This window comes from Dermacentor variabilis, chromosome 2 (assembly GCF_050947875.1).
Source record: "Dermacentor variabilis isolate Ectoservices chromosome 2, ASM5094787v1, whole genome shotgun sequence".
In the NCBI taxonomy this organism is placed as follows: domain Eukaryota; kingdom Metazoa; phylum Arthropoda; class Arachnida; order Ixodida; family Ixodidae; genus Dermacentor; species Dermacentor variabilis.
In genome coordinates, this window is record NC_134569.1 from 152077625 (window position 1) to 152095782 (window position 18158).

At 47.3% G+C, this 18158-nt stretch overlaps 1 protein-coding gene across 1 annotated transcript in view; it reads left to right on the plus strand.

Moving 5' to 3' along the window:
• The first annotated feature begins 921 nt into the window (after window positions 1-921).
• Window positions 922-18158, plus strand: part of LOC142572864 (endothelin-converting enzyme 1-like) — a 34062-nt gene continuing 16825 nt past the window's right edge. Inside the window, exons 1-3 of the mRNA XM_075682281.1 lie at window positions 922-1485; window positions 10558-10654; window positions 13616-13878. Coding sequence (XP_075538396.1) covers window positions 1070-1485; window positions 10558-10654; window positions 13616-13878 — 776 coding nt within the window. The 5' untranslated portion in view covers window positions 922-1069. The remainder of the gene's footprint in view (window positions 1486-10557; window positions 10655-13615; window positions 13879-18158) is intronic.

Here is an 18158-nt window from a genome sequence, read left to right on the forward strand (position 1 = left end):
CAGCGCTGAACTCACAACTAACTTTATTTTAGTTGTGAGTTCAGCGCTGTCCTGTGTGTTCCTGCCTTCTGTCGTCGTTTTTTCGCGCTGCCCCTTCAAGATGTACATCTACTTAGGGCAGGTAGTGACCACGGATCGGGATCATGAGACTGAAATAACCAGAAGAATAAGAATGGGCTGGGGTGCGTTTGGCAGGCATTCTCAAATCATGAACAGCAGGTTGCCACTATCCCTCAAAAGGAAAGTGTATAACAGCTGTGTGTTACCAGTACTCACATATGGGGCAGAAACCTGGAGGCTTACGAAAAGGGTTCTGCTGAAATTGAGGACGACGCAACGAGCTATGGAAAGAAGAATGATGGGTGTGACGTTAAGAAAAGAGCAGATTGGGTGAGGCAACAAACGCGGGTAAACGACATCTCAGTTGAACTCAAGAAAAAGAAATGGGCATGGGCCGGACAAGTAATGAGGAGGGAAGATAACCGATGGTCACTAAGGGTTACGGACTGGATTCCAAGGGAAGGGATGCGTAGCAGGGGGCGGCAGAAAGTTAGGTGGGCGGATGACATTAAGACGTTTGCAGGGACAACATGGCCACAATTAGTACATGACCGGGGTAGTTGGAGAAGTATGGGAGAGGCCTTTGCCCTGCAGTGGGCGTAACTAGGCTGATGATGATGATGATGAACTGTATGTTCCCACCCTGCTAAGCTCTTCTAAAAAACCGAAGTATAAGTAAATAAATAAATAAAAATAAAAATATCGTTTCGTACAACTTTTACTGTAGCTTGTACATATGGCGCCACTTAAGTGTCGCTGTGTGGCAAATCTATCTGTAGAGGTCACGTTCCAATCGTCGAGGGCAGAAGGGCAAAGGAAACATTCCATATTTCACAACCGCGGTCACCATATCGCCATCGCTATTTCTTCAATGGATCGCGCGCACGCGGGCACGCAGAGCTCCATTCACGCACTGTCTAGAACGTTCGCGTTTAAGATCGTCCTTTCAGAGTCGACACTACAATATTAACAACAGAGCCTAAAGTAGCAGCGAACGCAGGTGTGGTTTATGACACCACGGAGAGAGCACGGTAGAGGTGCGCCGTCGCCAGCGCCGGAGGACCCCCGCGTGCTGCGGCCTGACCACGCAGCGTTCGTGGGCGCCGTGGGTCTGATCGCGGCTGCCGTGTGTGTCGCCGTGCCCATTGGGTTGCGCCTGAGCCTGATACGTTGCAAGGGCAGCGAGTGCCTGTCGCTAGAGCGGGACATGAAGCGCGCCATGGATCCCAGCGCGGACCCGTGCAGCAACTTCTACCAGCACGTCTGTGGCCGATGGGTCAGTGGAAAGACGGAATACGCATTTGTCACCTACAAGTACAGGAACTTCCAGGACAAGGATCTGATGCGCGAACTGGTGAAGGGCGTCTCCCTGACTCCGAATCGCCATCAGACCACCCGTGACAAGTTGGCCCTACTATACCTCAGGTGAGGCGCGTCTGACGGGGCAACGGCCTTCCCCCTTTTGGCACAAAGAAGCTAACAGTCGGTTTCAGAATGTTCTCTCCCTCTACAACTAACTGTAGGCATTTTTGGTTCCCTATCCCCAGAGAAGCTCAAGATTGTCAAAGCTGGTAAACTCGGATCGTATTGTTGATATGCTGTAGATTACCATGTTTTCTAGCGAGACTATATACACAAACTCTCGAGGCACGTGTTCGCCGTCACTGTCGTCGCCACCGTGCGGTCATCGTCGATGTGCGGCTTACGCGTGAATGGCTCAACCACAAGGAACAAATTTTGGGCGCATTTTCGGCGTCACGTGTTGAGCGAGCGTCGGCCTCAACGTCGTATTGTTCATGACGACCGAAAGTCCATGGGCAAGTTGTTCCTTGTGGTTTGTGCTTCAGGTTCCAGAAATCGGACAGGCGCGCAGTGCGTTTGGCTTCAAAAACGACGATGCCAATGAGAAGCAGCGTTCCGTTCTGCTCAAGCGGCAGTGCAGTTGAGTAAGGGCAGCGTTCCGCCTTCCGCTGCTTCCACGAACGTTGTGGGCACAAACACAAGCGTTCGTGCTGTGCACCGTCTAAGCGGTGTAGATTGTAAAGTTTAAGCAGGGTCCTTCGTTCAAGCTGCAGAAGGTGACTGCTTTTTTTCGGTCTATACTTCCGGACAACTATATGTGGCAGTAAAGGAAAAGCCACGGAGGCAAAGCGCGCACAAGCCTGAGCACTTCTGAAAAGATTCCGGTGTTTTAATCTCCGTTAGTTTAGGCTGGGGAAGAGAAAACATAAACACGCCTTATTAGTAACAGTTAAATAAGACAGAACACACCTCCGACCGTAACTTCTTATTTTGAGGCATTTTCACTCCAGGTCTGGGCAAACGCGATAACGTTGCACGTGGAAGCTTCGTCGATTCAGAGTCTGTTCCGAGCAACTAAAAGCCCTGGCAACGCTGCCGGACTACTTGGCGCCGTGACACATGTGCAGCAGCCACGCGCCTTTAGCTTTCCCTTCATTGCCACAGAAAGTTCTCTGCGAGTATAGTCTTGCAACATGTTCACTGCCGAGATGGGACGTCTGCGACGCAGCTGGCGGCACTTCTGGTTATGCCAGCGTTGACGCGGGAGGATGTCGCCCGGGCGTATTGTTGGAGCACCGTTAAGAGAGGTTCAGAGCAACGCTTAAACCGGCCGTCACCTTTAATGAATCGCTCTTTATGTGAAACTCGCCATTTCTTTTTTAGGAGGGGAGTGAAAAATAGGGTAGGGCATTAGGTTATCCTTGTGAACTTCTCATTCATGTTGTATCGAGTAAACCGAAAACAATAAAGTGCTGATTTTTATATAAAGCAATGTGAAATGTCCAAAGTATGAACATGACATTTAAATCTAGTGCGTTGAACGAGCTCTCGAAACATCCTTATCGAATACCTCGTTGTGGGAATCCGTCATTGAAGTCAACTGTAAAATTGTTCGGTTCGTTAGGGACACGGGGGCAGTATTGAGATCTTAACCAGCGTGGCCTGTAGTCCACTTCACTGCAAAGTGTTTCCGCAAATTGGACCAAAAGAACTTTGTTATGTGCCTGCACAAATGCTGCTGCAATGCATTTCATGCTAGTATGCTACGGCGGTGCCATCTGGAGTGCTCCTTCGACGCAGAGGCTGTCTCCAAGACAGCGACTGTGGGAATTTGATGAGCATAATTCTTCTCCCTATAATAGCAATTGCGGGACTTTGCAAGTGAAACATGCAATATCCTAGAGAGAACAGAAACAATGCCAAAGGAGGCGTGGACAATAACGAGGCTGTTAAGCGTGCCAGTATATGGGTCTGCCGACAGCGTGGAACAGCTGCTGCATGCAAGCTACATCCTTCCTTACACCGCAGAAAAATCACTTAGTTTAGCGCAGCACTTCCCGGAAGGTCTTCGGATCGTAGTGGAGTAGCACTTAATTTTTCAAGGGAACGACGGATTCGTCTCAAAATCACATGGAAGCGTATGGTCATCGATGAGTTGGGGTTTTCTAACAACTGTTTACGATAACTGAGGTAAAGTAGTGCCTGAGCGCCCTGTCACAGGCGTTGCCACGTACTCGGATTCACGTGCTATCAGTGGATGCGTACTTGGTTTTGCCCAGGAGCTTTTTCTAAAAAAATATTCTGGAGTGGAAATGATGCCCTGAAATCGAAGCCACACCGCCACCATCCAAGGAGGGGCACAATAAAAGACCAACCTTTAGTGAAGAAGCCGCAGTGCTCTCCTCACACTCCCCACGACATAAAGAAGGCTAATTTTGACGTAGAAATGCCGGTAGGTGTGTATCTTAGCGTTACTTGTTTATGGATTGAGCCTGCACGTCATTGCAAGTTTTATTTGAGATCGACACTCAGCCGAACATAATACTTTCGAAGAACGGCAGATTGGGCAAATTGGCGGTTTTCCATTATGTTTAAAAACAGCGCAGAGGCGTACACCGGACAAGAGAATAAAGGATGGCACACGCACGACGCTGACTTACAACTGCGTTTATACGAAAAAACACGATGACGTTTTGAAGCCTTACATCAAGCGAGCACGCATGCTCGATGTGAATAAAAGCACTTGTCATTCCCAATACATTGCCTCGTGGGAGCGGGTGAGATTAACACCGTTGTTCACCCCCCCCCCCCCCCTTTTGCAAGCCCATTGCCTTTTCTCATTATGTGAAATGCTTCCGCCACTTCCCTTGTAACGCTGTCACTGTGCACAAACAGGATATTTGCGGCGTCAAAGAACGAACAGTGCTTTGCCAGGCTTTGATTTCTTGTCTAAAGAATGCTGATGCTCCGATAGCCCCGCATTAATGCATCGGCCTGTCTGCCTGCCCTATGTGCGAAAGGCCGTAGGACAACGGTACTAGGTAAACAACAGCAATCTTTCAGGGCACGGGATTTTTTCCGTGGTTTATTTTAAGGCATGTATTTTTTCTTATTCCTTCTCTCTTTCTTCGGACAGCTGTTCCCACCTTACAAACTTTATTAGGAGCTGAAAACAAAACTTTGACACCATATCTGGCACCTACTTTTTTAAACCTGTGTGAGAGAGAAGGAACGTATGGTATTACCGTTACTTTTTTACTCCTTTCAATCGGGCTACTAAGCTGCTCCAAGTCGCGTTTTGAGGGATTTAACTTCCTGAGGATTTTGCCTGCACATGAGACAAGGACCCAATCCTTGAAACCGGCCTCCCTACATCGATGTACCTGTGCCTCGATACTACTGCTCCAAGTATTATGACAAGACTTCTTGACTGCCATACCCTTGCAGCTGGCTACTATCCCATTTTTTACAAGTTTTTAGTGGCATGACCTGTAGTTCAACAGGAGCTCCTCGCTTCTAGGGGAGTAGCGCCAACACACGTGATCTTGTCCGAAGGTTAGCTTTAAATATAAGTACTGCCTTATGCTATGTCTGGGACTTCATGCGTGAATTTGAGTTCGGAATCGTTTTGTTTAAAAACATCAAGAACACGTGGCACACTTTCAGGTTCGAAGGATTCGACACGCACAAGAAAATCATCTACGTACCTAAAATACGTATAAAATCCTTGGCCGAGTGTTTCTCCACTTTTTCTCAACACGGTTAAGAGAAATATTACTTATGCCTGAGGCTACTTTGGCAACTATACACACACCAGACATCTGCATATATGTTTAGCAGTCCCAAACAACGTACGCATTGTTGAGGTAGAGAGACAAGAGTTCTAGAAAGGATTCAGTGTTAATTCCTGATTCACTTCGCGCTAATAATTTTCCTCCTCGGTGCATTCCTGAACGTACTGCAGGACCGTGTTATGTGGACGGAAAAAACAACAAATCTTCTGCGTCCACGCTTAAACCGGAACATGATCCTGGGTTATTCTTCATTAGGAACTTTACGATCGCTTCCGAATGAGGAACCAGGAACAGGTCTGCCGCAGTAAGCGTCGACAAATGTTTAAGCACGTAGAAACAACTATCTGCCAGGTGTGGTGTTCGGACACAATTGCCCTGAAAGGGACTTCGCGTTTTCGCGTCTTCGCTGCGAATAAAATTTCAAGAACGGGTAGCTCAGCGTTGTTCACCTTCTTTGCTCGCGCTTCTAGACTGAGCAATAACAGCAAAGCTACTGCCTTCTGTTTGCAACGAGTCGGGTTGTTTTTAACAAGCCGAAAATTCATGGCAACTATGTTGCGGGCCTTTTTCACAAGTGTTTTCATTCACATCGAGCATGCGCGGACGTTTGACGTAAGGCTTCAAATTACCATCGTGCTTTTTCCAATAAACGCAGTTCTAAGTCAACACCGGGTTTGTCCAATTCTCTGTTCTCTTGTCCGATGCACGCTATTGCGCTGTTTTTCAACGTAATACTTTCATTGAAAAAAAAGTCTAGGTTCTATTTTCTAATCAGCGTAGCATTTACATTACCAGTTAAAACAAAGGTACTTGACGTGTCAGCGCACACAAGTATCCAAGGCTCCATTTGAGAGGTGAAGTAGGGTATGCACTGACATGATCTCAGCTGTTGAGAAGCTGCGGAAACTTCGGCTCCAGGTTGACCATGGTGAGCTCGATCTCGAAAATGTGTACTCGTTTAGACAATATGAATGGTCGTGAAAGACAGGCGGTCAGTCACCGCAACCTTTCTAGCAGGGCCAGCGAGTCACCACCGGCTTGAGGTTGCCTCATGTAAAGTACGTTGAAAAAGGCAAGTTGACAACATGTTTGGTTGATAAGAAATGTTGAAACGTAATCCTCATAATCTCGTTTTTGGAATCCGTCGTTGAAGTGAATAGTGAATTCGGTTTTATGCAGACGGCGAAAATGTCCGTGTAGAAAAGAGTATGTGCGATTGACTTGATTTTCGAGCGAATGAGAATACGGCCAACACAGTTCTGTGCACTGAAAGGGGGTTTGTTAACCTCGGACGGCAGGCGGAAAACCGCACGAAGGGCACAGCAAGGAAACTCTCAGCCGGCGTCAATAGTTCGCGATGCATTCGCACCTACTGCCTAGACAGTGTCCCACTGCGGCACGCGTTGCTTCATCCGCACTACAATACCATTTTTAGCCCATGCAAGGCTAGCTTAAAAGCTATATTGTTACGGTGCATTTGGGCAGGACTATGCGCGCAACAGAGAGACGAAGAGGAAGTGCTAAATTATAGCCTGGAAGCTGTGACCTTTGTACCACCCTGCGCGATTACCACTAACTTTTTCCCTATGTAGACATTTGTACATTCATTTGTGCATCGATCAGGCACGTACACAAGATATTTTTTCGGGGGGCGGGGGAAACCCAAGGTAACTTTTGCATGCAAATGAGGGGAGGTACCTTTAATAGTACAAATGTGAATAACTCCCACCATTTGCTATAAATACGCGTCAACCGACCAAGAGAAATGAAATAAGGTGTATTTTACAGGTACGCCTGTGTGATACACCTCTCCTTGGCAAACAAAGAACCGCGACAAATAGACTCGCACAGGAAAGAAGCGCAGAAAGAACACTGCGAAGAACAAGTAAATAAGCGAAAGCGCAAAATGAAGATTACTTTAGTAGAACTTAAAGAAACAGCAGTTGGCAACATAGAAACATGGACTGCGCGGAGTTACGCTACTCCATCAGCCAATCACAGAACCAAACAAAGTTGTCATCATGCGACCTTTTCAAAATGGCGTCGTACTTGCTACCTTCGGAGCATCTGCTGTTCTTGAAAGAGTCTTTTCATCAGCGGAAGGAATGAGCTGTGCAACAGACATGGAAAAAATGTATGGAGTCTTCAAAAGTCTGCGGTGCAGTTCATTTTACTACTGCAACCGTTTTTTTTATGAAACTTCACTGCCCAACTGAAGTGAAACTTCACAAGAAATAGTTGTAACGAAGCAAGCATGTTATTTCACTTCAATAAGGAATTAGGCATTCCCCATTCTACTATAATTGGCGAGAGAAAAGGCATAAAATTACGCGCTAATAAAATTATTTTCGTAGTTACCGCCTTATTTGGGTAACAGAAAAAGTTTGAAGTACGAATTATTTGAAGTCTCGCGGAGGAGCAGTGGCTGGCGGTTATGAGGGCATGGGCGTGGCTTCATTGCAGACTTAGGTTATATACGACTATAGTAGCGTATTTTTGAATTAGCTCTCGAAGGATTATACCGAAATATATATTTGCGGAACAATCACAGTTCTTTTGGATCTCTCGTTTACTGCTCTACCAAGTTAAGTGCCACAACCGACTCGTATTGCTATTTGGGAAATTACGTAATGATGCGTGGCCACCAGTCGCGTACAGCCGCGTATGGTGCAGAAAGCTGCGATTCTAGACGTAGTGCACCCACCGCAGAAGGTTAGAAAAACAGTTACAGACGCACAGCAGAGAAGTGGCTGCTTTAAGCGGCTCGAATGATAACTGCAGAAGCGTCATTCGGAACACACGGAATTGTCCTCCACTTCCGGCGGCGTTCTTTCTACTTCCTTTTTAAGTTAAAAGATGTCGATCCATAAATATTACCATAAAAAACGGTTAAGTTTGTTTATTTTTGCTTTTCCTTCCTGTTTGGCTGTTGCCTTGGCTCTCTCCCTTAGTCGATCGCTTAATTTCTCAAATCCTTGTGACTCTAGTTTCCAGTTGGCAATTTTGCACGAAAGGAGCTGTACGATTAGGGAAAAGCGAGACCAGTTACGGGTGGCAGCCGTAGTGCCTGTGAGTTTAAGGATTACTGCAGGGTTTGATGATGGACGCTGTCTCGCATATTTTCCACCTCATCTCACCCATATTCACGGGTTCTGAGGGTCTGTCAGCGTCGAGGCGAGCAGTCACTCGAAGAAATAATGAAACAATAAGAAAAGTTAAACGCAAATGTCATTTTATCTGGCCGCAACTCGTTCCACGTGTGTCCAGACCAGCTGACCACCCACTGAATCCCTTTCCTTGTGCCTGGATCAGTCTAAACGAAGAAGGTTGAACTAACGAAGCAACAACGATGCGTGTGACCGTTGAATGGACGGTGACAACTGAATGCATCTTGAGTTAATCGCGCGGGCACCGAATTGATGACGAAACCGGCCTTCCCATCCCAGGAGACGCCGATAACTACCTCCATTCAAAAGGAGGGAAAAAGGCGCAAAATGTTGACCGCGGAATAGCTGTCAAATCTCAACATTGATTTGGCGGCGCTTTAGGAATGTGTGTGTGAAGTGGTGGCGTGGGTGGGGAGGGGGGGGGGGCGGGTATGCGTCTTAATTTTTTTTTTTTTTTTGAAGGGGGGGCCGAGCTACTCTTGTGTACGTGCCTGGCATCGATCGCCCTCTGCGTGACATTTGGAGGAGGTGCGGTATAACGACTCAACGGAGTTTTTTACCGAGTTCGCAGGAGACGGTGTTCAATTCGGCAACGCCTGCGTCGACTGTGTCGACTGTCGTACTCACGCATCCGCGTGATCCAGGAGCCTTCCGCGGTACTGATGGCACCGACTTGAACGACCGGCTGGAGATGTATGAGTGGTTGAGCAGCCACAAAATATGGGATCCCACAGTTATGCTGACGAAGCTAATTTTTTGTTTGGCGGAAAATGCGCGAGTGTGGTTTAAAAACCCCGGACTCCGTGACTGCGATACTTGCAAGCAGACGGCGCGAGATTTTTTCGGAAAACAAATGGCTCAGGAGGTCGCCGCCAAGAAAGAGTTGACATCTCTAGTTCAGATGTCCACCGAAGGCTACGTCGCCTATACACATGACCTGCTGACACTCTGTTGCAAGGCCCAGGCTGAAATGCCGGAATCAGAAAGAGTCGGGCATGTCTTAAAGGTATAGCCGATGAGGCCTTCAGTTTACTCATATGTAAGAACTGTACTTCGCTTATTGACATCATCACGGAGTGCAAGCGTTTCGGACAGGTGAACAGCCGTCGTATCTATCGGTCATTTGCACGGCTTCCCAATACGGCTGCAACATCGTCTTGCGAACACCGACAGAGCTCTCCTTCGCGGCAGCAGCTGCCTTCAGAGCAGCTGACGAAGATTGATCGCCCTGAGCTGGAAGCCATGTGTCCCGCGGCTGTGTACCCAGTTTTCAACGATACACGCGCCCCTATGGTTCCCCTTGTTCGGGCTATTGTGCGCCAAGAGCTCGCCAATGTCGGCTTGCGGTCAGTTTGCACCGTGGTCAGTTCCCGGCCAACCGAAGTTCTTTCGGCCATGCGTACTCAAAATCAATGGGTCCATCGAGGTTCTCGCCACATGGCAGAGTGGCGGACACCGGATGACCGACCTATATGCTTCAGCTGTCGCCGCGTTGGTCACGTTGCCCGACACTGTCGCAACTGCTGGTCGCCAATGCCGTTCTCGAACGGACGGTGGTTTTCGTCATATCCAGCGCCAAGCCCAGCCGAAGCTGCACGCAAAGCTGATCCCACCACATGGTACCATCAATCACTGTCCGATCACCGTGTGCATGCGTTTCTGCATCGGGCTTTCTCTTTGTAACAATATTTATATCGCGAGAAGCGACAATAGTGATTGAGCTTGTTACTGTGACAAACTTTTGAGATACTGCACAGCATGATGAAATAAATACTGTGCATATTGTATGGAATTTGACTGGCTTGAATATTTACACTCTGTTTGATACTTACGCAAGTTTAGTAAGTATACTCATAGTCGCGCCCTAAACATTGGGTAAAATTTACTCTTCGCCATGTAGTTTTATGGACTGCGAAAAAAGTTTTTTTTATTTTATAATGCAGAGATCTGTCGTGGGATTTTCAAACAACTGCCTTCAATTTTAGTTAGCTACGTGACGTTTGTGTGTCCTTATGCTGACAACAGGTTTTTTATAATGCAAATATGCAAGTTAACTTTACTTATCCCTTAACTACCGGTTGACCCCAAACTTTACATATAAAAAGACCAGATTGCGGAGAATCAGACCCATTTTCCCATTACTACCTTACGTGTCAGCTTGCCCTAAGTAAACGGTTGTATTTGAAACCCGCTATTTAAAGAAAAATCGTATTTTTGAACCTTTTCCTGTGCAGCTGCCACTCAGAAGTTAACAACGAGGAGTCCATTGGCGATTTCCTTCGTGTCCTTGGACTGACCTGGCCGATGCGTTCCCACTCAAGTGCCTTCGAGGTATGACGAACGATTTGTCAGCACTGCGAATGTCTGCCGCTTTGTCTCTTACCCGAGTCAGCATCCAGGAAATATAGGGAAGGCTTTGCCTTGTGTCGGAATTTCGGCCGTGGTAGATGAAGGCTTTCGTGGACTCACCACTTTTTATCCTTGCCGACGAGGTTCAGTGGCATTGTATTCGTGACACTTGAGAGCACGATTCACTATGATGCACAGATAAGGTATTCCCAGTGGTTCATTATGATACAACCTGGGTTCGAAGAACGCCTTTCAGGTAAAAATTAAAAACCAGCGAAGCTAAAATGGGCGGTCCTGGTGTTTATCACCGGGTAATTCCCGACAGTTCATTAAAAGACGGCTCGGTAGGCTGCCGGTTCATCGGTACGCAGTTGCTGCTCGCACCGGCTGCACTAGCCTGTTTTTGTCCCCTGGCTGCAGCATCGGCACGGCGTCGACAAGCTCGTTCCCGGTTCTGCTAGGGGCGTTGCTGATCGAAAGCTGCCTTCTGCTCAGGAGTACGCGTGACGCTTGGCGTGTACACAATTCGGAACCGGAGAGGAACTACTACTCGCGCGCTCGGCTGCAAGGGAGGCCAACAGCGTCACTACTTGCGCAGCCAGTCGCGCGCCTGTCTCTCTCTCTCTCTCTCTCTCTCTTTGCGCGCATGTGCACGGGTTTGCGTCGGAGGAGTTTTCGGCGTACTGGCGACAGACGGACGGATGAATCGAGTAGATCCCCCCCCCCCCCATACAGCTTCGCTGCAAAAAAAAAAAAAAAAAGAGCGCTGTTTCGAAGTACTGGTTTTGCTTTCTCCATTTACTGCGCAGTGTTTATTGCAACCGCATGCTGCCGGGCGCGATGCTTTGTTGTCTAAGACTTTTCGCTTCGGGCCATGAGGTTGCGGGTTCGGTACTCGGCCGCGGCTGTCCCGATCTTATGGAGACTGAGTAATTCCCTAGGAAAGGGGCCTGTTGAGGTTCGACGTCACAGAGCAATACGGGGACCGAGTTTGTCGCTCGGACATCTTTTCCCTTTTTCGTGCGACACTGGGGTGACAGCTGGCTCTTAGAAAGCGCATAACACTTCTGGCTTACACGTGACCAAAATACGTGGTCTAACGCAAGCTTAATATATGCCCCCGTACGAATGTTATGTTTTCATACTTACCATACCTTCCTGCACCAATGCCCTGACTGATCGCAGTTTAGTAGAACTCTCAGCAGCGATGCATAGCACTTAAGAACACCTCAGACGTGAACAGGTTACGAGTTGTGTCATGGGAACATCAAAATAAACATGCCCAGGTAACTGTGAGCAAAAACAAATCGTCGACACGCTCACCGCAAAAAAAAAAAAAACTGAATTTACTCTTGATTCGGACACACAAACTGTAATTGCCGTGCATCGCAAAGCTCGCAGTGCCGAGATTGGACTGTAGTCCTCAATTTAAAGTTACATTCGGGAAATTAAAAAAAAAAGTTCATCCACCTGATTGCGACATGGAGCTACAAAGGAAACCTGGACCAGGACTAATTTTTCCTGAACTGCGAAGCATTCTTGCTGAGAAACCCAAAGTGCTTTCCGTTGTAGCTTCGTACTGCATTAGGGTCGATGACAACAATTTCTCCCTTTCATGATGCTTCCACTAGCTTGCGCGATTCAACAGCCCTGATTTTCTCTAGTTACACTCATCAGCGGAGAAGAAAACTTTCCTTGCCGAAGAGTGTCAGCCAGGTCCGAATACCTTTTCTACGGGGCATGCGTAAGCTTGTAAAAGGCAATAAAAAAATATGTTACTTCACATGCCATTCTACGGTGCTTCTTGCGCCGAATAAATCGCTAAATGTTCGCAAAGCCCCAAGCAACGCTTACACAGGAGCCAGGTGTAATGCAATAACGCTCGTCATACACTCAGTTGACCTTTATGAAGTCGAAGGAGTTCAAAATTATGCAGAGCACTCCATTTCGTCGTCGCTAATATCCTCTACGTATGATTATACAGTTAAAACTGAACGTTGAATAAGGTTTAGGTGAGTTAGTAGGTCAAGCTGAATATAGGAGTGAGCACACAGGCTGGATCCCGATGCCAGATTAATCTCAACAATAAGTGACGCCGGATAATTACAACAAAATACGTCATACCTTACAAACTCTATCCACCGTGGGACTCTGTACATGTGGTCCCCGCACAGGCGGCGTTCCGAAAAGATGGGGTGGAATGCATGAAAAACCTCGAATACACTCTTTGGGTACAGCCTGAAGATCTCCCATGATGGAAATAATCCGCAGCCCACAAATAGGACGCCCCGCATAGCCGCGTACTCGCAGCCCACCCGGCCTTTGCTTGGCGTAGCCGCCGCCACCACCATCGTACTGCCGAGCAGCTAGAACACAGAACAGCACTCGCATAACATGTCAGCTTATGCGTTGGCACATCCGTAGTACGTGTGTGCCGGTAGCCGGATCTGTTCTCTACGGTATTAGTCAATGAAGCAACAACTGTTACTTAAATATTCTGGCGGCAACAAACACAGGCATTCAAGCGCATAGCTCCCTTGTTAAGTATGCCAGTTTCTCGCCTCTTAAAGTGGGCCGATCCAACAGACTGCGAAATAATGAAATGAGCCAGCCCCGTAGACTATGTCATAGTAAAATATGGAGATCCTCAAGACAGTGTAATGAACAGTCGCGTGGGTCAAGTGAGGAGGATTCCCGCGTCTTCCCGTCTTGTCAGCAGGCACAATCGCTAGGCTTCGAAACGACGTGCAGAATATGACCAGTTGTATAGCATTTATTTCACCCCTTCAGGAAAGCTTTTCTCCTTATGTATTCAAGCATGTCCGTTGGATATGCACGTTTTGTCTAGTGCCTGATTCGGTTCCACAGATTATTTCAAATATTTTAGCTGCGGTGAACCGCGCAAGCGTCCTAATCGATTGGAATTTTTGGTCTCTACTTCAGGTTCTGGACATTATGGCGGCCGCGTCTCTGGATTACGGCTTCTCGCTTGTCTGGACATTTGCGATAGGCCGACACCCACGCAGGCCCCGTAAGAGCGTGATTTATGTGATGCACGACTTGGGCTTATTCCTATGGAACGCGGTAACCTCTGATCTGGAGAACGAAGACCAGCTTTCGTACTTTCTGCGCCTCTGTGCTGAACGTATCGGTACCACCGGGCAGTCGTACGACCCTATGATCCACGACGTCATCAGCACACACGAGTGAGTTCGTGCAGCTCCGTATTTCTTCTTCTGATATGGTAACTTTAAAACACTATTGAGTGTTCCTCACCAAGGACCTTCCAAACGGTGTAGAATATGCCCAGTTATAGAGGCTGAATTAGCAACTCTGTTCGATGCTGTCACCACCAGCTGCGCTTACAAGCCGAAAACATTTTGTGAAATACAGGCGCACAGCGCAGTTTTACGTCCTGGCAATCGTTTTTATCTTTATTCGTTGCGCGACGAGCTGACTTCCTCGGCACAAGTACATTCAGCAAGCATTCAGCTTGAACAACATTCAGCTTGTTGAAGGTACTTTCGCGGGCAAGAAAAATCCCGCGGAGTGTCTTCCTTTGCAGTAAAATAATTTGCACCCTTAAAAGATAATGAGGGTGTCAATATGTCTAACTCACACCCATATAGATCGATTTACAACCGTTTTCACATTTACTACATAAGCAGTACTTGCATGAGGCTTTTGACTTTATACTGGTGATTCTCGCATCACTAGGCGCTAATCAAAGGGGCTTGATTTTGCTAGGCCCATGCACTTTCCCCCGGCATGAAAATCATGCTCTGCACCTGTAACGCACTGTGTATTAGGAAGATGAAACACGCAGCTCAAGTTCCTAACCAAAGCGCGCGCCATAGGGGTGGTTTAATTTGCTTACGAAGCCAATAGTTATGAGATAAGACTGTGCTAAGACTAAGCTAAGTCTATTTGGCACTTTAGTACTTCAGTGACATGCACCAACTAGCCCAACAAAAAGTTCTGCTGGAATGAGCTTAGAAATCTTCTGAAACTTGCATTTCCATATAGTTGCAACGATCTCTTATTGAGCGCAACCTCTGCAGTGGATACAGATCAGCCACAGAATGTTTAGCTGACTGCTTCTGACTGCTCCGAAGCTCAGGATACTAGGTCGAACGCCTCCATCAGATCAGCATTGTTCTTTGTTGCATCTTATCTGCATCAAACGGCACGCTGTGCTGTGAAGACTGAAGCAAAGCAATGCCGTTGAAGTAATTTTAAACTGCGAACAGCCGTGTCGACGTATCTTTGAGTTAGTCTGCAAAAGTTCGACGTGGCTCATAACATCGGTGCCGCGCGCGATTAGGATTCTTAGCAGTGCATTCCAGAAGCACCCGGTTTGGGTATACTCCGACCAGTCATGAAAATGAACTTCCGTATAGCCTCGAAAGTAATATGTCACAAAAATATCAATAACATTGGAGTAATAATGTCATTATTAATCGGTCTGCAGCCACTCGACTTCTCAGTCACCTTAGCAGGAAAGCTCTGCGTCAGGCCCAGTAGTGATGCACTGGAAAAAAACGCATGTACTGTACAACCCAAAAAAGAAGACAGTACTCCTCCTAAGTCTACTACGCATATTGCTCCTGCCGCTGCAGAGCTTATGCCTTAGTAGGAGTCTTCTCATCGTATTCTTCGTCTTTATCTCTCCGAGCCCACTTATCTGCTATTCCTTTTCAGGGAGGTTGGAAACATTCCTTAAGTATGACCCTGCCTGTATAGCACTGTTGAGGCCTCCGCTCTGCACTAAGCTTAACTTGTGGCGGGCCTAAGAAAACTGAGTGCTCCTCCAGTTATTGCCTAACTGGTAACCACTCTCTTCCCTGTTTTCCAGTGTAAGTGGGCCCCACAAACCCCTAAAACATATTCCTTACTTCTCATCTTTGGGGCCTGTGGGTCAATAGGATCGCGCTACCAGCACTTGTGCTGGTTCCACTTGCATTTCGGTTGAATCCATGGACACACCGCCAAAATTTGCTATAACTGTACATTCAAAATTTTTTCTGTTCAAGCACTTTATAACGGTTATTAACGTTTCCCTTCTTTCGTCCTTGCTGGAAATGCGCTGAAGGTACAACGACACAAATAGACTACAATTACTCACCGAAAACTAACTTTCAAACATTGCTTTTACTTCTAACTACTTCAATGCGATTTCCTAAGGAAAATGAGAACGTTGCCGCAATTAACAACCTCATACGGTTTGCGAAGTAACGTTTTGCTTTTTCAAGTCTTTTCTGAACACGCCTTAAAAATCAACTCCTGCGATTTTTCGAGGTCAGGGGATGTAAATGAAATTTCCTTAGTGTATTCTTCTGCATACTCCCGTCATTTCTTGAGAATATCAGGTTTGAGGGTTGCGCAGATTTTTAAAAATGAATTTCGTTCATTCCCTCGAAGCACCTGCCTTGCCTGTACTCAACTATACTGGCCACATTGCGTTATGTCGTAAAAGGAGTTATACGCAGAGCATGCTGGGAATGAATGGCAGCTGACAGGGCTGATGAGTGAGCTTTTGGTAGTGAAGTAGTGTTTGCCGTGATAAGTTACCGTTGCAAAAACTTGCATGGTCCAGGCCACACTTCAGTGTCGCATGGACCCTGCGGTCGTCCGCTTCTCTACACGGAAGCGGTCGACCGTCAAATCAACACTTCTGTGCCCGCCGCGACAGCTTTGCGGCTATGGCATTGCTAGCGGCGACGGATTTGATCCCAACCGCGGCAGCCACATTTCGACGAGGGCGAAATAAATGGACGTGAACTTGGATTTTGGGACACGTTAAGAAACATCTTGGTGTCAAAATTAATCCGGAGTCTACCACTACGGCGTCCCTCCTAATCCGATCGTGGTTTTGGCACGTACAGCCCCATGTTCATATACAATACTTTTGCCACGGTGGGATGTGCCATGTGAAGCAATGACAATGCTCAACCCTCTCAGAGGTTGTGAAATATGGCGCTCAACAACGCCTCAAGCAAACATTTCTCCCTGTGTGTTCTGTGTACTACGCAGACAAACAGCAGTGATGCACGCAATGTAACGTTTAACATGAACTCGCCACTCTCGTGTTAGACTAAACGTTGAAAAAATTAAGCTGTAGCCGTCAACATCACTCCTAATTATATCGTCAATCAAAGCATCCAGCGCGGAAAGCTTTGCTTACATTGATTTCCATGGTGCGGGGGATCTGCATAATATTATCTAGGGTTATCGAAGATATACTTAGCTCTTGTGACATGATCAAACACACGTTAATGACAGCATACCCCCCTCATCCGAACGGCCTCAATGAATGCCTGAAACGAACTTAGATATGCTCTCGATGTATGCCTAAGATCTTCGTGACTTCTACGGTGCGCGTACAACTCTTGACGTCACGACACCGCTCTTTACTCCCACTTCTATCTCCATTTTGGACGTGACCCGACATTGCCTTTCGTCCCGCTTCTGCCAAATGGTCTCGCGACGCCATAGCTACATGCACCAAGGCACTCCAGATTGCCCAAAGTCGCCTTTGAGTCGCAGGCCAGACGGAGGTTTCTTTATGACAACCGTCATCATGATGTCCAGTTCTCTGCCGGCGACGTTGTCCTCCTTTGGGATTCTTCACGGCATGTGGACCTCTCGGAAAAACTGCTCTCCCGGTACTCTGACCCTTACCGCGTCGTCCGACAACTCAGTGGTGCCACCTGTGCAATAGATCCAGCGGATGCTTCCCCGTCGTCCAAGTCATCGGAGCTCGTCCATGTGGGTCATCTCAAGCCATACCATGTGGTCACTAGCTAGCAGGTGCCGGGTCTGCGCTTTGGCCGCCGAGGGGTTATGTCACGGTGCCACAAGAGCGACAAAGAAGACGATCATCAACAACACGAAGGAAACGACGTAGTGGGACTAGCCTAAGGTTCCGCCTTCCTGGTTGCACCGGCCATACCTTCTGCAGAGCAAGCATGGTCCCATTTAGCCTTATATCTCTGCCCGTTTCAATGTTTGCCGTAATTTCGCTCCATCGTTCTTTGCTTTGGCGCAGTTCACGTTTTGAAATATTCAAGAAGTATTCGCATTTAAGAATAATGACTATTCTGTTAGAAGACCGAATCGAATTAGACACTATTCGAATCGTTATTCGAGACTTTCTAATATTTGCACGCCCCTAATAGGTACCTGGGACACAGGAAATTATTGGCAAGCATAAAACATATTGCACAGGGACATGTACTACCTGCGAGCACTTTGGTAACAGCTGCAGAAAGCATTTGATGAGCTCTTCCAGGTGGCCATAGTGGTTCCTCTAAAATACTGTAAAGCATTTTGATCCCTTTCTGTTATCTCAAGCGTTGCTAAGCAGTGTCTGCCTATTTGGCTGTTGCCATGCACTATAGTCTGATGTTTGCTCTGCTTTGTAAGAATTCTGCATATTGCCCAGAACGGTGACTGTTTAAGTACCGCCTGAACACTCCTGGAGATT